Source organism: Saccopteryx leptura, chromosome 4 (assembly GCF_036850995.1).
Source record: "Saccopteryx leptura isolate mSacLep1 chromosome 4, mSacLep1_pri_phased_curated, whole genome shotgun sequence".
Taxonomy (NCBI): domain Eukaryota; kingdom Metazoa; phylum Chordata; class Mammalia; order Chiroptera; family Emballonuridae; genus Saccopteryx; species Saccopteryx leptura.
Window position 1 is genome coordinate 49,324,343 of NC_089506.1, and position 22,108 is coordinate 49,346,450.

General features: G+C 43.3%; 1 protein-coding gene across 1 annotated transcript in view; it reads right to left on the reverse strand.

Annotated features, from left to right (window-relative positions):
- Window positions 1–22,108, reverse strand: part of UBAC2 (UBA domain containing 2) — a 242,298-nt gene that overhangs the window by 1,311 nt on the left and 218,879 nt on the right. The window contains exon 8 of the mRNA XM_066380618.1: window positions 14,983–15,105. Coding sequence (XP_066236715.1) covers window positions 14,983–15,105 — 123 coding nt within the window. The remainder of the gene's footprint in view (window positions 1–14,982; window positions 15,106–22,108) is intronic.

The following is a 22,108-nucleotide window of genomic DNA, read 5'->3' on the forward strand; positions in this document are numbered from 1 at the left end:
CCCTGCACCCCTGCAAAAAAAAACCCCTAATTTTCATTTCAGTGTGAAATCATATGTTCAAAAATAACAGGTACAACATTTTAAAGTTCTAATTAAATATAGCCAACAGATATGTATTATCTCATTTAATCCTCCTTTTAGAGATGAGGAATGGGGTGCCAGGGCCACGAGACCTGCCAGAATGAGCAGGGGGTGGCTGAGCTCATAGGGCTGGAAAGCAGGTCTGTGCACGCAGCCCACGCTCACCTGCCTCTCCACACTCCTTCAGTGCCAGACGTGATTCCTGAGGACTAACATATCAGGTTGCATTTCCTCATGTGTTTGAACAACTGTTTACCTGAAGACTTATCCCTGATGGTGGCAGACACTGACCATAAAAATGCCTTTACATTTTTGGCATCACACACACACAGCCAGAGAAAGTCCTATGGCTGCCCATACCTCTTCAGCATTTCACATTAGCCACAACACTTGCCCCGGGGCTCTGTAGGCAGCAGCAGCTGTGTGTGAAGGGGAGGGGTGACGCTAGGGGCAGAACCACGAGGAGGAGGTAGCTAAAGCCACAAGGGTAGGGAAGACGAGGCTTGCATTTTCTTGACCACAAATCCTGAATCTGTGAACACAGAGGTTTCCTGTACTTTTATATATAGGCAGTCTCCAATGTCAAAATTGGCACAGATACTAAAGTTTACTTGTAACCTATTTTCCCGTTTTAAAATGTATGAAAAAAAATATGTACGACCCTGGATGAGTCATAAGCATCTATTTTTTTGTACTTATATTACAATATACATTTGCAATAATACATAGTGAAATATGGTACTATACAAATGTGGAGATTTCCAACAATATGCTGGTTAAAGAGGCCACTGTGGACTGACTGAGGACTTTATCACCCTTGCTAACCTTCTTTCCTGTAGAAAACAATGTGCTGAGTGCCCCAGTGGAAAGAGAACGCCTGATACTGCCTCCTTCCCTGCTTAGGGGCAGCAAGGTGTGTGTGTGTGTGAGCTTGGGGTGGCCGGAGAAGGGAGCAGGGCGTGGGAGGCCCCAAATGACGCAGGAGAGGAAGCAGGTGCAGAGCACCGTGGACAGCTGGCAGGGGAAGAGATGGGGGTAACTTCCTGGGGACCGCCCAGGCCCCCAGACCCTTGTTCCTCATGAAGCATTACAGAAAGGGTAACCCACCCCACAGGGCAGGCAGGGACACTTCTCAGAAGCTGGGGTTCTAGCCAGTGTTTTTCAGATTGAAGCTGTGACCACTCATTCGTGAGTCATGAACAGTTAGTGGGTTAAGTCTAGGGTTAAAAGTTGCATAGAGTGAGGGTCTTCCTTCCATAAAAGTTCATTTCAGTTCTCTTTATTCACACGCAGGCATGCAGTGGGCTGTGGTCAGAAACCCGACAGCTGTTTTCTAAAGGAAAGGTCAGTGCCTGTGGGCAATTTCCAGCTCAGCTCCCCAGGTTGGTGGACAGTATGGACAGAACAGAGGGCAGGAATCTTCCAGTTTCATTCCCCTTTCAAGGAAAGAACCGCTTTTTCAAGAACATCATGAACAGCCTTCAGTCATGGCCAAGAGGCAGAGTTCTTCCTCAAACGGAGCAGAATCTGCGGCTCCCAAGTCCTCCAGGGGACGGCAAAAATCCTAATGTTGCCTTTGAAGTAAGAGAAGACTACCCTGTCCCTGTTCCCATCTCTGCAGGAAGCACTTTCAGGGTCTGAAGGCCGCCTCCTGCTCCCCCAAACCCTGCAACCCTTCACCTCTCTAGGCCGGCATCCCACTCCTGGTCTGAGCCCGGCCCCATGGCGCTGCCCCCCACCTGCTGCTCTTTCCTCTGCTGGAACGCTCTTCCTTTGCCCTTGGCCTGGTTAACTCCTCTTCATCCAGGGGATCCCGGGTGCTTGGCCCTTTCCCATGTCTGTCCTGTCCTCATGCTGTGACTTTCACCTGTATTTGTAGGGTTGCCTGCTTCTCCCTCTCACTGTCCTGCCAGCCTTCTGAGAAGAGCCCTGGCTGCTCCTGTTCATTCCTGTGTTTCAACATCTGGCACCTTCCCGCCCAGCCCCTCACCTTCCAGTGCCCACTTATGCCATCTCAGAATCGGTACCCAAGATGGAGTACAGTACCACTGGCATGATCTGACCAGGGTAAAGGGCAGCTAGACGTTACCATAGAGGAATGCTGTAGCAGCATTATGTGTGTGTATTTGTGTGTACATGTCCTTTTGTATGTACGTACATCATACAGTGGTGGCCAGTTAAGTGGGGGCCTGCTAGACACCCCCAGGTATTTTCACACAAAATGCTCTCAAGCCAGGCTTCTCAAAGCCTGCCTGGTGAGTTTCCAGTTGATCTTTCAGGGTTAGGACTGTACATGGCACTGTTAAATTTTCTCTAATCATTTAGTAGCCAACCAAAAGTATTTTCAGTGTAAATTCTGTTGTCTGCTATGTTAATCAGCCCCCTTAAGCTTGGACCATCCCCAAATTCTAGCAAACCTCTACAATGTCATTCAAGTTATTACTGATAAAAATGTCAGGCAGGCATGATCAAAGAGCCCAGAACTCACCAGAGACCTCCTTTTCTAGTTTAGTGGCTAATCAACATTCTGTTAGAGATTTTTAATCAGTTTCAAACCCAATTTGCATTATTATCCATTGCACATATCACCAACATATCTCTTAAGGTGAGATATTGTCAAATGTCTTAGTGACATCCTGTGTCAACAGAATCAGTTTGGTGCCTTCAGACCACAACACTCTCTTTAACGTTCACAAGTTATCTGTTTGAAAATCTATTTTAGGCTTCTACCAGACATGAAACATCATTTTGCCATTCAATTCTCTGAATCCACACTTTCCCCTTTCCTTGGGGCCATCTCAACTGAGTATTACTCACCTTGCTTTCTCTACCCTGAACAGGACTTGTGTTGAATGCATATCATGGGGAAGAAACCATCTCACTAAGCTAGATAATCTTTTTTTGTTTTTGTATTTTTCTGAAGTGAGAAGTGGAGAGGCAAACAGAATCCTGCATGTGCCCAACTGGGATCCACCCGGCATGCCCACCAGGGGCCAATGCTCTGTCCATCTGGGGTGTTGCTCTATTGTGGCTGGAGCCATTCTAGAGCCTGAGGCAGAGGCTGTGGAGCCATCCTCAGCGCCCGGGCCAACTTTGCTCCAGTGGAGCCTTGGCTGCGGGAGGGGAAGAGAGAGACAGAGAGGAAGGAGAGGGGGAAGGGTGGAGAAGCAGATGGGTGCTTCTCCCATGTGCCTGGGACTTCTACATGCCAGGCCGATGCTCTACCACTGAGCCAACAGGCCAGGGCCTGATCTAGGTAATCTTACTAATTTATTTCTACTCCTGAATTGAAATAACCTGTATTCTGTTTATTATAATTAGTTCAGTTAAAGATCACTATCTTTAAAAAAAAAATTTATTGATTGATTTTAGTGAGAGAAAGAAAGACAGGAACATCAATCTGTTCCTGTATGTGCCCAGACCACGGATGGAACAGGCAACCTCTATGCTTGGAGATGACACTCTAACCAACCAGCTATCTGGCCAGGACAAAGAACTACACTGCTCACAAAAATTAGGAGATCAGGGAACGTGCAGATGCTCCAGTACTTTCAGCCTCTGTATAGAGCATTTTCACCAATAAAATAAAAGTTGGCTTTGTATCTCATTTGCATAATCAAACTTGTTTGCTCTTCTGATGTTCCTGTTTAATAAAAATGATCCAATGCTTCTTTTTATCACTTCATATTCATTTTGAAATCTCCCCTAATTTTTGTGAGCAGTATATTATCTTTAGTGGAATCAATGTAGCCCAGTGAGGAGGGAGGCAGCTCTACCTGCCCTCATTCTGTTATCCGCAAACATCCCAGGCACAGCAGTATGGCCATTCTTAACAGTGGTGAACCAGGTGGCAAACCCTACATTATTATCTCTGTCACCTTAGTACTTTAAGCATAGTTAAGGACTGGCAGGCTGCTTCTTGTACCTAGCTAGCAGGAACAAGTCTATGTATATTTTGGTAAATCATGATTTAGTCTACAGCCCATCCAGAAGATGTTGATGAGAGGCTGGCCACACAGGCCACCACGACAGAGCCGAGTGCTCTACAGGCCCAGGACTTGCGGAACCTGCCCTCAGGTCTGGGAAGGCTGGGATGTGTCCCAGGTCGTGTAGGTGACGTATGATGTGAGGAGAAAAGCTTTTTCCACAGGTGACGCTTCTCCTGAGTTCATTCTCTCACATACAACCACACGTGCAATGCCGCTGGTTTTGACAACTGAGCCAGGTCTTTTTCAAACATTTTCACAGAATCTTTGTTGTTACAAGCTTGTAGTGCTGGCTCTTTGTTCTAAAGGCTGGCAATCATGTCCCGTTAGCCACAGTTGGCTTTGGAGCTTTCTGAGTTTTTTAAGGGTGAGAAGACAAGTGTGATTACAAAATTTTATTGCTGGTACTTCAACCAGATGAAGAAACTTATGAAGCAGAAGTGTTAACATAGTTTTTTCTTTTCAAACACTGAATAATTACACTAAGAAAGGGTATCTGTAAGTTTTCCCTAGTGTCCAGAGCTGTAAACATCCATGGAGAAATGAAATTCATGTTTGGGCTTGGGTATGTGAATAATAATTAGTCAGAAAAGATGAGAAGTAAAGAAAGAGTGGTTCTGACAGTGTTTTCTAACTGCTCCCCGTCTGCAGGGGGCAGTGTCTGGATAGAACCCCATAACCCTGAAAGCTAGCCTTGCTTTCTGCTGCTGTCCCCTCTCTGGGTGGTGCAGCAGTTCACAGAGCAGAAGATAAGGGCTGGAACCTAACCCAGCAATGGATAGAGCAGGCATCTACAGCTGTCTTGGGTAAGATACTAACAATTGCCATTGTGCACCTCAATATTTATCTGTACAAAGAGGCCCAGCTAGCCCAATCCTAGTGCAATTTGTTACTGTCTCTGTGTATGCTTCGCACAAGTTCCTGTGATCAAATAGCAGAAAGAGAAACTCAAGGCCCTTGCAGACCTGTGGTCAGGTAAGCAAAATATGGACAAGATTCCATAAGCTTACAATTCCTTAAAATAAAAACATAGTGTAGACCAGCAGCTGTTTTCGATCTGACTCAAGTTCGAGAGAACAATCCCGGCCAACACGATGGCAGGTGGGGACCCAGTCAGTGGCACTCCTGAGCCACGGAGTCAGGCTTCAGGTGGCCTCAGATTCACTGTGTGACCCTAGGTAGGGACTAATGCCTCAGCTCTCAGTTTTCTCAGTTTTGAGAATAAGAGACACATGCGTGAAAGGCCTAGAACAGTGACCGGCACATAACAGGTGCTCAGTAAGCAAGACCTCTTCTGATAATTACTATCCTGCTGGACAGCGATTGGGCCCTGGCGTGTGAAGATCCCTCCCTCTGAACTTCTCAGGTCTCAGTTCAGAGACTGACAAAACTGACAGCATGACGAAACCACCCTGGGGTTTTGTTTTCAGCATTTGCTTTAACTGCTTCCACTTCACTAGTTTTATATCCTTTGTTGGTCAAAGAACTGATGTGCCTTTTACAAACCATCAAACACAGGCACGTTTTTCAGAGAGGGCACGGCTAGCACACAGTGCCTGGGAGGACGTCTTGGAGCAGGAAAGCCACCCCTCCTGGGACTTTCACCAAGGGAAAGGCCGACGCTCCTCCAGGTGACAAGAACCTGCTTAAACACTGGCTCCACAGCTAAGTATGCCCGCACGCACACCAACTGCCATGGCTAAATACAGCCACACTTAAAAACAAGTGCAGGTGAATTTTGTTACCACTTATTTCTAAGGTTTAAATAGTATAAACAAGAATTGGACTAAGAAAACGAATGTGATGAGAACAAGCAAAGTCAGAAAGATGGGAAAAATCTTCTTTTTAAAAGGTAAACATAACATTCTATCAAAAAGCCCACATTATTTCAGTGACTCCTGGAAACAACTTACTTTATATCTGTATAAATTCTAGGAAATATTCAATTCCGATAATTACATAAATAATAGTATTTATAGATATTCAGTTTACCACCCTCCCCACCCAAAGCATCTATATTACTAAATATGTTAAATCACAATGGAAACCTGATTTGTTTTCTCTACAGGCTGTTTCCTATCATTTTAGTTCAGCTATTGTAACAGGAACCATCTGTTACCCAGCTCAGATTCAGTATCCAAGGGGAAGAGAAAATTTCAATGGAAAATCTCTTGATACTTTATTTAACCAGAAGATAAAACTACACCCTGATCAGTTTCAATAAAGTTGTGAAACTACAGGAATATCATTAATTCAACGAATACTTATAGACGATCCCACTTCAGCACTGCTTTAAGACAGGCTCCAAGTAACCTCAAGGGTGGGGCTAGTGACTTAAGATCGTGTTTTCCCTGGCAGACTGTGAGCTCCATGAGGGCTGGTACCAAGCCTCCCTGGTTTCCCACCCAACACAGAATGTGGCACACACAAGGTGCTTGGGCACGGGTCAGAAAAAAAGTGTAAGTTCTTTAAGAAATTAACCGTTGTTGGGGGAAGACGACTAATAAACATCTTGGAAACAAAACGAGAAAGCTAGTAAAACACTTAGAATTCTGGAAAAGAAGATGCTAAGATAGAGACACTTGGATGTAAGCAAGTCATGATCAAGGCAAACACATGTCTCATTCAGTACTGCCTGGGAGGGTTTGCAGAAGTCTGAAGCATAAGCCCTGACAGCTGTTTTCTCCTTTTCTCTCTCTCTTCCTTTTGAAATGCAGGTGTCTAACTTCAGCTCCAAGGGCCCAGCCACCCACCTCTGTGATGGCCGTCTGGAGTACTCGCAGGGCCGGCCACAGGACTAGACAGAGAGCCAGGCTGCCTTCCCTCAGCTGAGGGCCCAGCCACCCCCTCTGTGAGGGCCGTCTGGAATACTCGCAGGGCCGGCTACAGGACTAGACAGAGAGCCAGGCTGCCTTCCCTCAGCTGAGGGCCCAGCCACCCACCTCTGTGAGGGCCGTCTGGAGTAATCGCAGGGCCGGCCACAGGACTAGACAGAGAGCCAGGCTGCCTTCTCTCAGCTGAAGCTCCTTTGTTTTAGAGATCCTGGTTGATTTCAATAATAGACCATTTGGGATACTTGTCTTTTCTCTCCTGCACCTTAAATTCCCACTCTTATGTTTTAAATTCACCAAGAGCAAGCCAGCCTGTAAAACCCTAGGCCCCCACTCCCGACCCCAATAAAAAAACAACCCAGACCCATGCGCAAGCCTGCCTTCCTTCACCCCATCCCCACCTCTCACTCCCTATTGTGGACTTCACTGGGCGGCCCCAGGAGTGCTACGTTATTTCTAGGTCTTGTAAGTAATAAACTTCTATTTTTTTGGAATTTCCTGATGATTATTGCTAGGCCGAGACCAGCACAAAACAAGTCTGTATGGAAAACTTAAAAAATGCCCCAAAGGAATTTTCCGAAAAGCATCTCCATCAACATTCCTTCTGTTTCAGAGCACAGTAAGTACCCTCCTCCTTCACTGCGCATCACAGGGAAACTTCTGTCTAAAAATTCTCACCACAAGACATCAGAATAGGGTTCATCTTGGTTTCTCGTCTAAAACCTAGACGATCCTTTTCTCTGCTTTTAGAAACCAGGTGACGTTGGGCTAACAGCCAAATAGTGTTAATGCTTTTCCTGCCTTCCACATCAACTTATTCACAACTAAAGTTACCCAAATGTAACCTCTCCAGAAATGCCTGGTTTTTCTAACTGAAAACTTGACTTCCTAGAGGCAAGGCTCAGGGCTCATCAGACTTAAGGAAAGGCAAGTACTGAGACTCCAGCTTAGCCTTCTCACTGGGATGAACACACATCTGTGGAAGGTCCCTCCCAGCAACCTTTAACTGTCAGTTGCTCTTCATCACCAACCCCTCAGCAGCCTCCTGAGGCCCTGTGAGCAACAGCCCCACTACTGGTCAGCCCGAAGTTCAGGAACTTGGGGTAGGAGGAGGCACCACAGGAGAGCGGCGTCACCATCTCCTGACAGTGTTCCAAAGAGCAAGGGGGATACAGTTTTCCTACCATATGCTTTTCAAAGAGACTGCGCTGAATGAGAAAAAACATACAGAGATGGAGATAAATGTGTCAGTTTCCCTTAAAAAAACAAACCCAAAAACACATCCTCTACAATTGGGATATGTGTTCCCTACTATCTCAGGAGAATTCCCACTTGGCATTCTACTTGAAAATCAACTACTCTTTGAGGCAAGTTAAACAGGATATTCACTCCAGTGAGATTTACAGTAATTCCTCTCAGTGAAATACTCCTCCGCTTGTTTTGTTCAAACAAGACTGTGGTTTCCTTTTACTTCCCTTCAGCTAACAGTGTCAAAAACAAATTTTTTTTTGGCTCTTACTTCCCAAATTTTGACACTTGCAGAAAGTGATGTCCTCCTGGAAGGTGGCCTAAGCCAATCCCGTGCTGGCTGCCCTCTTGCGGCTGGTGACCTCTTGGGGACACGTGCACCTGCCAGGATGAGCTATGGGAGACGTGGCTCACCCTTCTCTCCCCTTCATTTAACTAGGATTTGTTTCCTACCAGGGTGGGCCTCCTCCCCCACCCCCCACTGACCTGACGCGAGCTCTCTGTCACAGCTCCGTGGGTGAGGGGCGGCCCTTCCCTATCGCTGGACCACTCTCTCCTCTTTAGAATTGCTGAACTCCTGTGATCACGCCTGTTAGCTGAGCGAACTGTTTCTAGCTATTTTATATCCCTGCCCAGCTGCAGGCTGCTCAGTGGCCCCTTATCTTTGCACTCTTCTGCCTGGTTCGGGATTTGGTCCTGAGAAGGCCTGTGGCGCAGGCTAGAGTAGCTCCTTTGCTTACACCTTTTACAGTGCCCTGCGGAATTAGGCACAACCCAGAAGTTGGTTAATTATCTGATTATCGCCCAATATTCCATTCTAAAACATTTAAACTTTGGTATTTTCTTAGAAAACAACATTTTCAGGCTACCAGCATTAGAGGAGAGGTCTGACATAGTGCCACTCTCAAGCACATTTTTAAGTGAAGACAAGTATTTTTTTGAAGGAGAAGCCCACTGACCACACCTGCACAGTCAGCCCTGCCCTCACTGCCTCCAGGGCACCTTCTACGTGTCAGGATAGTGCTGGGTGGGAAGCGAGAAGGGTATCGCCCCCCATGGAGCTCACCGTTTATCAATGTGCAAGTTACCAGACCAACGCCCAGCTCACTGCAACTCTAAGTATGCAGAGCAGAAGCATAAAGCACACCTCAGAACAAATACCTATTAGGGGGAAGATTGTTTTACCAGGTACTGTGGAGTTAGTGGGTTTTCAGAGACAGTAGGAAGAGAACCTCACTTAGACTTAGAGTCTTTTATATTTAATACATTTTGCTGTTTATCAGCTAAGACAAAAAATATCTTGTGTGTTTTAAAACCATTCTCTTCCACTTGGGCTAATGGATAGCTCAGAGGACATGCATGGGATCCACACAACGGGTCACATGTCTTATAAACGCACAGTGTGGTAACAAGCCTTGTCTGGGCAAGAGTCTCGTAATCACCCGCACTGTAACATGTCTCCCGGGCAAGGGTAGAAGAAATGACATACATGGTTATGCTTATCAAATGCCCCTTCCTCCAGGTAGTTCATCTTCCAGGGAAACTTGATGATGTAATTCCCTATTTCAAACCCTGCCCCGGTTCCTTAATGCCAACCACATACAGCAGACGTCCATGTACCACCAAAGGCCACTGGGGAGCCTGGCCTGTCCCTTCACTGGTGGTGCCTCTGTCCTCCTAGTCACCCTCCATTACAACCTCACTCTCCTGTGCTGCCCTAAATTGGATTTGCTTTCCAGCACACCACATTTTTACAAACCATTGCCCCCAACGCCCCTAGCACTGGCAATCCTCTCTGAGTTTCAGTAGCATGCGGACACCTCCAGAGAGCTGCCTCGAGCTGTCTCCTTGCCTGGGTCCTGGCACTGGGCTTTGCACCACCTGAAGGCAGACTACTTGCCTTCTTTTCCTCTGTGTTTCAGGAACCTAGCCCAGAGGTTAGTCCATGAAGAGCAGAGAGTAGACAATTGTTGGCTAACTAGAAGGCAGGACAGATGTGAATGGAAGGGAGCAAGTCAAAATTTGTTAGCAATCCATGTTTACCTTCCGTTTGTTAAGTCTCAACTTTGGTTTAATCTTAACTTCCTTGTCTGATTTTACATGTGTGTCCCATTAAGCATAAACTAAAAGGTAATTTTCTAAGCTTGGGGAGAAGTTGAGAGAGATCGATTTGGTAAGTTTTTCTCCCTTTGATTAAAAAAAAAGTGAAGCCAGTATGACAAAATTCATTATTTGTTAATTTTGAGTATGGGTGTAGTATAAAAATCCCTTGCTAAAAAGAAAAAAGAAAGGAGAGAAATAGAATACTATATGGGAGGGCAAAGGTAGGTTTATAGTTGTTTGTATGGAAAATAATACAATAATAAATAAAGAATAATACAAAGAATAAACTCTGTTTCGCATACTCACAACTGTAAACCTACTTTCACTCTACTACTTATTTTTAAGATAGACATTTGAGCATATTTGATTATTAAAAAAAAGTTCACAGGGTGGTGTTTGAGTTGGCATTATTTTTTATTTTATTTTATTTTTGTATTTTTCTGAAGCTGGAAACAGGGAGGCAGTCAGACAGACTCCTGCATGCGCCCCACCGGGATCCACCTGGCATGCCCACCAGGGGGCGTTGCTCTGCCCATCTGGGGCACTATTCTGTTGCAACCAGAGCCATTCTAGCACCTGAGGCAGAGGCCACAGAGCCATCCTCAGCACCCGGGCCAACTTTGCTCTAATGGAGCCTTGGCTGCGGGAGGAGAAAAGAGAGACAGAGGAAGGAGAAGGGGCAGGGTGGAGAAGAAGATGGGCGCTTCTCCTGTGTGCCCTGGCCGGGAATTGAACCCGGGACTCCTGCATGCCAGGCTGACGCTCTACCACTGAGCCAACCGGCCAGGGCAAGTTGGCATTACTTTAAAAAGGGGCTGGAATAGCATCAGCAAGCAGCTATGAGGAGGCAAAGGACCTGGGGTCCGCTCAATGAGAAATAGTAGGAGGATGCTGTGAAGATCTAAAAACCCAGAAATTTGAAAAAAGCAAAAGTACAAAAGGTGGCAAAAAATTTCTGTGGCTGTATGTTAGGCTATTAGTAGATTTAATAAGGGATGCACATTCTTTCTTAGAATATTCATTGCTTTCAAAACAGATGGACTACATTTCCTACCTTAAACATATCTAATTATAATTCCTAAAGTATTTATTTACATCAGAAAAAAAAAATCAAATTATCATTACTCTTTTCCTTGGTTTAGAAAATTACCAAGTTTCTTGATGCATTAAAATTACATGACTCTGATATTAAACAAAGGAAATATAGCAAGAATATTTAATTTAAAATTAAGCATAAAAATGTTTTCATTGAAGCTGTCTTAATGTTAGCAACATTATTTTAGATAATGTCTAGCCTCAACAAACTAAACATGAGATTATACATTAACTATAAATTTCTAAATGTTAATTATAAATGTCTTAAGGGCAAAAACAATATCTTTTAAAAATCTTTCACAGTCTCTCTGGCATCCATCACAAGAACTACCAAGAGTCTACACAATAAATAATGCCAGGAAGGACTCTGTGTCTTCATGCAATAATGATCTGTAACAGTCATTTTCAGGATAATCAAGAAACACACAAAAAACAAGGTTTAGAAAATCAATGAATAAGGAAGCATATGTTAAAAATAACCGTTCGTGTAGTTACATCTCTTCCATAACAGCAAGGAAGAAGTGAATGCTATTTTAAACTGATACTGACAACGCGTTAACCTCACTGTTAATGAAATGATCACGAAAATGATTCATTAAAGAACCTTCAAGAGTTCAGTTCCACACATTGTCCCGTTATCACTTTTTGACACCTTTTTTTTTACAAAGTACCCAAACTAAGAACTATTTCACCTTTAATACCTCACACTATTAACGGCTCTCCATGAAGAACGGGACAAGGTTCTATGAGGTAAACAGGAACAGAACTCTACTTCTTTCATCTGAAATTGAGAGCATTAGCTTATTTTTTAATCTCTTACAAATGCTGACTTATTGGGCTCTATTTTCTTATTTTGGGATAACAGTTTTTCTAGAAATTCTCTAACAAAGGTAGAAGAGAATGATGAACAAACTACAGCTCCTTAATCCACGTCTCAATCCTAAAGAATTGCCGAAATGATCAGTCTCCACTGAGAAGATGCAGGGCAAGGGCTGGATCAGTTCCTCACGCAGCCAACTGGTTTCTTCCAGAAGCCTTTATTGTGGCCTAATCAAACGTGACAGTGGGAGCCCTGCCCAGAGGCCCCTCCTGAGATCCAGACAAAGTCAGAACACAGTTTTGCCAAAGAGTGACTCCAAATGGTGTTTTACTCTGGGGACAGGGATGAAGGAGGTGATGGCCGACCTTAATTTGCTTTCATAAGAAAGCATCATATGCAGAAGGAAAAGCGTTATTATTGTAATGCTATAAACTTGCTTTTAGATTTTTTAAACTCTAATTTGAAATAATTTCCAATTTACAGGAACTTTTTGATAATAGTTTTCCCTGCTTACTCTTCCTCCAGACTCAGCAACATTACTCCGCACAGCTGCCTTCTCTCTGTCTACACGCACACCGTCACACTTGTGTTTGCTGAGCCATTTAAGTCGCACACATCAGGTCCTTTGACCCCTTAGTACTCAGTGTGCACTTGATTTTCTAAGAACAAGGATCTTCTTTTTCCTAACCAGTCAGTACAGAGTTGGTAATTCTAGAAACTTAACATGAATAGAAAACTACTAATCTACAGTCCAATTTCATCAACTGACACTACAGTAAACTTTCACCTTCCCCCCTCTGTTTTCCAGTATAGAATCCATTCCAGGATCATGGATGACAATTAGTTAGCATGCCACCCTAGTCTCCTTCAATCTGGAGCAGTTTGTGACACCAGTATTGTTGAAGAATACAAGTCAGGTATTTTATGGAATGTCTCTTAGGTTGGGACTGTCTGCTTTTCCTTTATGAACAAAGTTGTGTGCTTTTTACTGTAACACACAACAGATGTGTCCTTCCCAGGGTATGCCCATCATGCTCTTTGTTCCATTATTGGTAATGTTAATTCTGATAAGCTGGTATCCAAGTTCTCCACTGTTCAGTTACTTTTCTCCTTTGTAATAATAAGTAACCTTTGTAATTAATAAGTAATCTAATCTCAATAAGATTTTGAGATTATATAAATAGCCTGTTCTTTTTATTTATATATTTATTTTAATTTTTCTGAAGTAAGAAGAGGGGAGGCAGAGAGACAGACTCCCATACGTGCCTGACCGGGATCCACCCAGCATGCCCACCGGGGGCGATACTCTGCCCATCTGGGGCTTTGTTCTGTTGCAACCAGAGGCATTCTAGCGCCTGAGGCATAGACCATGGAGCCACCCTCAGCGCCCAGGCCAACTTTGTTCCAATGCAGCCTTGGCTGCAGAAGGGGAAGAGAGAGACAGAGAAATAAGAGGGGGAGGGGTGGAGAAGCAGATGGGCACTCCTTCTGTGTGCCCTGGCCAGGAATCGAATTTCCATATGCTGGGCTGACAATCTACCACTGAGCCAACTGGCCAGGGCCCTAGCCTGTTCTTTATATATTGATGATTCTTCCCTGAATAGATTTTAATTGATACTTGCAAAACTGTGGTTTTCTAATACCATCATTCTTCCTATATTTATTACTTTACATTTCACTGAAAGAAAAAGCATTTCCCTAACGCTTGCAGATGTATTTAATATCAGTATGAACTCTTGGGTATCCTCTTCCCTACCCATGAAGAGATGATTTATTTTGATGCTCAAATCTGATGTCTCAGATTTGGCCAGTGGGACCCCTCAAGCTGTCTCCAGATCATTGTGGTATGTCCCCTCAGCTATGGAGCATTTCCTTAATTCTATGTATAAGGTAGTCCAGGCCATTTTGCACCTTCCTCCCCATGGGCCTGGGGCCCACCTTTCTCTAAAGGGGCTGGGTCTTTTTAATGGGCAAAAGTATTTGGAAACTAGATCTGGGCACTGAGTGTGCTCAGTGCGCCTGGGATGCCACTGCTGATGATTCCTTTCAGTTGACAGAGCGAAGATACATGTACATGCATACATACTTTTCAAATCTTAAATTTATGCTGATATCTCTAATTCCAGTCCAATCCTACAGGGTTCTTCCTTGCCTTCTGTTTTGTAGTCCCTCTGCCCCTTCTTTAACAGTAAGATCAACCCATTTTCTCATTTGCTGAAATATGTAATATATACAACACAATTTCCCAATTGCTATATGTATGCCACTATGAAAAATAAACATACAAACAGTTTAAGATTTCTTTTTCTTTAGACAGAGGGCATATTATGTTCAAAAGTTGCTGAAATTAATTTCCCCTCTACCCCCTATGATTGTTATTCATTTAAAATATTCATTTGCTTCTTTTTAGATTTACTGTTGTCCCTATCAATTTGCTTTTTGAATATGGAAAACAGTGACTTGATTCCTAAAATCAAAGCCATACAAAAGAGATACTCAGAAAAGCACCAATCTCTCCCCATCCATCCTTTTTCTTCTCTCTCTGCTTGTAGGGAACCAACTTTAATAGTTTCTTGTATATGTGATGTATTATAGATTTTAAAGCAAATGATCATAATCTATTTGTTTTTAAACCATGCCTTCCTCAAACTCGTAAGACCCACAGTCGCCAATAAAGGCCAAAGTATACATCACTGTGACAGGTGGCAGTTTAACTGCTATCAACAATATATGCTTGATTTCTTTCAAGTCTTGTTCACCAAAACTGCATGAAGTTTGAAGCACTGGTTTAGGATGAGTACCAGATGTTACTGATTACCTGTTCCTCAGAAATCTCCAGGGGAGGAGATGTTTGTTGCTCAGACCGCCGTCCATCCTGATAGTTGATGTTTCGTCGCTGACGTAAAGGAGGGAAAAGACGATTCCAATTGATCATTCCTCCCTATAAAGAGATCAATATGCAGTGATCAGACACAGACGGGGCAGACCCGACATAATGCTTGGGAGAGCATTCTCTTGCAATGCCATCACATCTACAGACTGAGAAATAAAATATCATATGAATTTGTTGTATGCAAACAATCTGAATCGCACCATCCTTCAATCAATTGGATACAATCAGCAGAACGTAGTACAATGTAGAAAGAAGAGAAGGTAATGAGTCCCACCAAAGTTATCTGTGCAGTTGGGCTCCGGAAGGCAGAGATGTTCCTAACTTCACCTCACTGTGTCCCCTCTGACTCTGTCCCATCTCTGCTGACTCTAAAAAGCTCAGGGGTCTCTGGGTATGATTGAAAAAAAGGCATGGAGAGGAGGAGAATTCACTATAGGCAACTAGAAACCAGCAGCTCTTCAAAATGCTCCTCTTCCCTTTATTGAATTAAACTGAGCACGCCCAGTGGAGGGAGTCTGCAGGTGGAGATAGAACCAGACTGAGGGCCAGGCTAGAGAATGGGGAGGGAAAGCTCATACAACAAGAGGTTCAGTAGTATGGATCAGAGCTGCCCTCCTCAGTGGCTCTATGATAATTCAAGGTGCATGGCAATGTCACTTCTTGCTTATTCTATGTTATCAATGAAAAGAAAATCACCAAAAGAAGAAAAATATGCAATACATGATGCTTTTAAAAATAATCTACATTTTAAGCTAAATGCCAATATTATAATTTATCAATTTAAATACTTTATATAAAAAATTTTAAATTAATTATTCATTTTAGAGAGGTGAGGGGCGGGGGAGAGAGTGAGAGAGAAAGAGAGAAAGGTGGGGAGAGGAGCAGGAAGCATTAACTCCCATATGTGCCTTGACCAAGTAAGCCCAGGGTTTCGAACCAGGGACCTCAGCGTTCCGGGTCAACGCTTTATCCACTGCACCACCACAGGTCAGGCCTAAATCTCTATTTCTAGATTTAGGAAAAATTACAGATTAAAACAACCTGAAATTCTGCCTACTATAAATGCCTAACAAGGCTAAGTAAAACAAAAACCATTTCCTATGTATAGCTGAATGTAAAATGAAGACGTGGAGGCCTGAAGGCACCAGAAATGAGCTCTGGAAAACTACAGCTCTGTGTGAGCAAGTTACCAAGGACAGGGGGTAAGAGTGAGCGCATACTGCTAACCAGAATCTCTTGGGTTATGCCATGTATCTGAGTCTAAAAGAGGCAGTGAACTTGAGCTCACTACCTACTTATGAGCACAACCCCTAAATGGCAGCACCCTCAGTGAAAGAGAGGGCATGAAAACGGAAAGGCTGCTCTTCCTTAGGGAGCGAGCATAAACCTGCCTGAGACTTGAGAAATGAGAAATTTGGGCTTCGGGTTACACTATACATGTGCTGTAAGAGACCATAAAAATTGGCTCTGGGATGGAGATGGGTGTAGGGAAGGAGCCAAGCAGAAACAAATATAACAGTACTCAGGAGAGACACTTTCTTACTCTGGGGTCACATATAACTTACAGGTAAAACTCCAGTGAAAAAAGACTCAGAATCCAAAACCCACATGGAAAAAACTCATCAGAAGCAAGAGTCAGTGTGTACAATAAATAAGAGGATTAGATCGCTAAGAACTTAAATTTAGAACAATCTGAAAAAACTATGAAATCAGAAGTTTAAAAGTGACTAAGATACAGAAGAAAAATTTAAAAATACAATATAAAATTTTTTTTAAATGTGGGGAAATTAAAAATAAAGACACAAAAATTTTATGGAAAAATGAAGAAATAAATTTAAATATGTAAGTGATCACATATACATAGACAAACTCACCAAATCAAGACTGAGATACTCAATTTTAAAATCCCTCCTATCCTCCCTCCCCACCCCCAATAATAGACAAACCTAAAATATAAAGACATAGACTAGTTGATGTAAAGAAATATCAGAAAAGTACTAACCAAAGCAAGCTCATGTCATTATATTCATGTCAAATAAATGCACCTCAGGGCAAAAAAGGCATTATTAGAGATAAAGTCAGTAGAATACATTGATATTATTTATCTAGAATACATAGTATCAAAATACACAAAGCAAAAATTAGTAGAACTATAAGAAAATCAGAAATATCCCGACATATATTTAATTTTTAGCATATCTTGATAGATCAAGCAGACAAAACTTGTAATACGGATCATAAATAAGTTTGTCTAAATGGAAGTATATAGCCTACATTCAATACCTAGAGAATATACATTCTTTTCCATTATAGATAAAATATTTATAAAAAGTGACTGTGTACTAAGTTCTATATGAAATGTCCACAAATACCAAAATATAAATATCCGACTCTATTGTCTGACCACAATGCAATTAAATTAGATATCACTATCAAAATTACACAACATAAAAACCCATACAATTGGAAATAAAAAGTAGAAAATATCATAATGGAATTTAGAAAAGTATCTAAAAGTTAATAATCACCTTATCTGGTATACTGTACAATATTAGAACTTATCTCAGGAATCTTAGAAAAAATAGTAATGTAATTCACATATTGACAGGTTAAAGAAAAAAACCCAAATGCTCAATCAATAGATATGAAAACAATTTGATAAAACTTAGTATCCACTCATGAAGAGACAAGAATGACTCTTACCACCTCTTGCATTCAACATAAGACACAGCATAATAAGGCCCAAACTAACTAAACATAAAAGAACATGCAGAAGGAAGGAAAGGGAGAAACAAAACTCTCATTATTCACACAGGATAACTGTCCATCTAGAAATTGGGAGCTCATAAGAGAGTATGAGATAAAGTATCAGTAACATTCCTCTACTGTGATCATTCAGAAAATTACAAAAAATAACTATTTACAAACAGATATAAAAATTATTAGGTACTTAGAAATTAAATTTAAAAAAAAGCTCAGTGAAGAAAATAGTAAACTTGGTTGAAGGATATCAGAAGACCTAAATGAGTGGCAACACCGTACATTCCTACCTGGGAAGACCTGATACTGTGATCCACCCACACACTACCAACTCTAGTCTAGAGCAGACTGCTGGATGACTCTCAATATCCATATTCCCCTTTCTTTAAAAATAGGACTTTTGGTGTGACTCAAGATTACTGCATTTCTCAGCTTCCTACTACGTGGACTCACTTCTGCAAGGCTGTAGAAGCAGAAAGGGCATGTGGGACTCCAGAAGAACCTTAAAGGCAGGGTACAACCTTCCTTGTCCCTTCCTTCTCCTTCCTGGAGCTCAGGCAGCCAGGCTGGGCAGTGAGGTGGAAGCTTCAGGCTGAGGACAAAGTAGCAGCCAGAGAAAAGGAGTCTGAGGCCCAGCAATTTCATGCCACTGCCCCACCAGCCCGGAACTGTCAATACCTTGTCTAAGATTTGTTTTTTTTTTTGTATTTTTGTATTTTTCTGAAGCTGGAAATGGGGAGAGACAGTCAGACAGACTCCCGCATGCGCCCAACCGGGATCCACCCGGCACGCCCACCAGGGGCGACGCTCTGCCCACCAGGGGGCGATGCTCTGCCCCTCTGGGGCGTCGCTCTGTTGCAACCAGAGCCACTCCAGCGCCTGAGGCAGAGGCCACAGAGCCATCCCCAGCGCCCGGGTCATCTTTGCTCCAATGGAGCCTCAGCTGCAGGAGGGGAAGAGAGAGACAGAGAGGAAGGAGAGGGGAAGGGTGGAGAAGCAGGTGGGCACTTCTCCTGTGTGCCCTGGCCGGGAATCAAACCCGGGTTTCTGCACGCCAGGCCGACGCTCTACCACTGAGCCAACCGGCCAGGGCCTAAGATTTGTTATTTTGCCTGACCCATGGTGACACAGTGGATAGTGTTGACCTGGAACACTGAGGTTGCCAGTTTGAAGCCCCGAGGTTGCTGGCTCTGAGCATGGGCTTGTCAGTGTGGGATCACTGGCTTGAGCAGGGGGAATTGTCCACACGATTCCAAAGCTCACCAGCTTGAGCCTAGGAGGTCGCTGGCATGAAAAGCCCAAGGTGGCTGGCTTCAGCAAGGGGTCACTGACACAGCCCAGGTCAAGGCACATACAAGAAGCTCAACCGATGCACAACTAAAGTGAAAGCAAATAAAAGGTGATACTTCTCACCCTCTCTCCTCCCTTGGAAGTAATCAATGCACAATTAAAGTGAAAGCAACCACGAGTTGATGCTTCTCACCCTCTCTCCCCTTTCCTCTCTCTCTCTCAAAAAGAAAAAAAAAGGGAGTGTTATTTTGTGTTTTCTGTCATACTTTTCCTAAGTGCTATATAAGCAAAATTCAAAAGTGTGCGTGTGTGTTTTGGTGGATTAAACAACATGAAGTTAATGGTCAAAACTGGACAAGTATTTGGAAGGTGTATAGTAAGGGAGGATTTTTCTCTACTAGTTATTAGGATTCACTGTTAAACTGTAGTAATTAAAGTAGAACGGTATTAGCACATGATCGGCATACCACAAAGAGACAGGAGAGAGAGAGAAATCAAAAGTAAACCCAGCACATGATAGAAGAGGAATTATAAGTCATCAGGAGAAGGACAGACCATTTAGTGACCAGTACTGGAACAACGGCTATAGATATCAAAAAAGATAAAATTACACCTTGACTTTGTGCCACATATAAAAATTTATTAAAAAATAACCCCAAACACTCCATAGATTAAAGATTTAAATATGGAAAGCTGGATTGTTAAAAATTTTAGAAGAAATAAGAGAATATTCTTTATATCACTAGGACAGGAAAGAATTTCTATAACAAAATTATTTTAAAAAATCACAAAAAGGATGGCTAAAAATTATTATAAGAATTTTATTTGACTAAACAAAGTTGGAAGACAAAGTACAGATTAAGAAAAGTGTTTGCAGCCCTGGCCAGTTGGCTCAGCGGTAGAGTGTCGGCCTGGCGTGCGGGGGACCCGGGTTTGATTCCTGGCCAGGGCACATAGGAGAAGCGCCCATTTGCTTCTCCACCCCCACCTCTTTCCTCTCTGTCTCTCTCTTCCCCTCCTGCAGCCAAGGCTCCATTGGAGCAAAGATGGCCCGGGCGCTGGGGATGGCTCCTTGGCCGCTGCCCCAGGTGCTAGAGTGGCTCTGGTCGTGGCAGAGCAACGCCCCGGAGGGGCAGAGCATCGCCCCCTGGTGGGCAGAGCGTCACCCCTGGTGGGCGTGCCGGGTGGATCCCGGTTGGGCGCATGCAGGAGTCTGTCTGTCTCTCCCCGTTTCCAGCTTCAGAAAATTACAAAAAAAATAAAAAAAGAAAAGAAAAGTGTTTGCAATGTATAGCTGACAAAGAATAATATCCAGAATATATAAAGAATATTCACAAATCAATCAGAAAGAAATAAATAATTCAAGAGAAAAATGGACAATATATATGAATAGACAGTTTCATATACATTAGAAGAGGAAACCCTGAGCCCACAAATATAAGAAAAGGTGTTCAACCTCCTGAATAAGTAGGAGATACAAATTAAAACAGCAATAAGTTATTTCATACTACAGGACTGGCAAAAAAAAAAAAGTCTAACAATACCAAGTATAGGGATGAAGGAAATTGAAACTCTACATATTGTTAATGAGACAATAAATTGGCACAAAATTTTGGGCAGCAATATGTCAAAATCTAGTGAAAACAGAGAGTGTTCTTTGACCCAGAAATTTCATCTCCAGGTATCTACGAGTGCCTACTGGGACATTTATGAGAATGTCCAGTGAAGCACTGATTATATTTAAAAATGTAAAATATTAAATTATCCCTAAGTAGGAAAAAAGCCAAGTGTCTCTATTATATAAAAGATTAGAACATTTGGTCAGAGTAATGGCAATATGAGAGATACTCCTGATCTCTCCCCTTGAAAATTCAATAAATTGAACAACTATAATGCAGTGAAAGAACCCCAACTGGGCTTGCAGACGTGCACCTGAAAGATCAGTGCACTGAATGGACTAAAGGTGAGACTGGGTGAAAAGAAAGGTGGAAGATAAAATACATTTATGGTGGAGTTTGGAGAGGAGAGGAGACAAACCTGGAGTGACTGGGCTTTTATTTTTCACTGCTGGACTACAGAGAGGAGGGAAGCTTGAGCTCTCTGGATTTTGTTTCAGGGGTACAGAGAGGGGAATTTGGGAGTGACTGGGTCTCCTTCTGCTGGGAGGAGTGGTAAGACAGAGGGGCAGAGGGAAAGATAAACCAAAGCAGCCGGAGCACAGGGTCACAGCCAGTGTTCTCGTGGTCTGCCAGCAGCCTGCACTTGGCAAAGAAAGAGAAAGCTAAAGTGCAGCCTCCTAGCTTCCCACCTCTTTCACCCTGTGGTAGAGACAAACTCCACAGCTAGCTCTCAAGAGCCAGGCTCTCCCCTGAAGAACAGAGGTGCTTCGTGTCTGATCCCCAGGTCTTTTTGTTTGTTTGTTTTTTACAGGGACAGAGAGAGAGTCAGAGAGAGGAATAGATAGGGACAGACAGACAAGAATGGAGAGAGATGAGAAGCATCAATCATCAGTTTTTCGTTGCAATACTTTAGTTGTTGACTGATTGCTTTCTCATATGTGCCTTGACTATGGGCCTTCAGCAGACCGAGTTACCCCTTGCTGGAGCCAGTAACCTTGGGTCCAAGCTGGTGAGCTTTTTGCTCTGGCCAGACGAGCCCACGCTCAAGCTGGTGACCTTGGGATCTTGAAGGTGGGTCCTCCACATCCCAGTCCGACTCTCTATCCACTGCGCCACTGCCTGGTCAGGCCCCAGGTCTCTTGAGATGTGGGAAGGAGTGCCCAGAAGTCTGAGATCGCCATTGCTAGAGCCGTAAAGCAGAAACTGTAAAGCCGAAGCCGTAAAGCAATCACAACACGCTCCACCCACCAACGCAACTGCAGCCCCACCTACATGATTGCCACAGCAACATCTCAGTGAAGGACAGCCCAGGAACTTCACAGAGATAAAAGTTGTAATACAGTGACAACTACTGGAAGAAACCTCTCAAAATTTATTTTTCC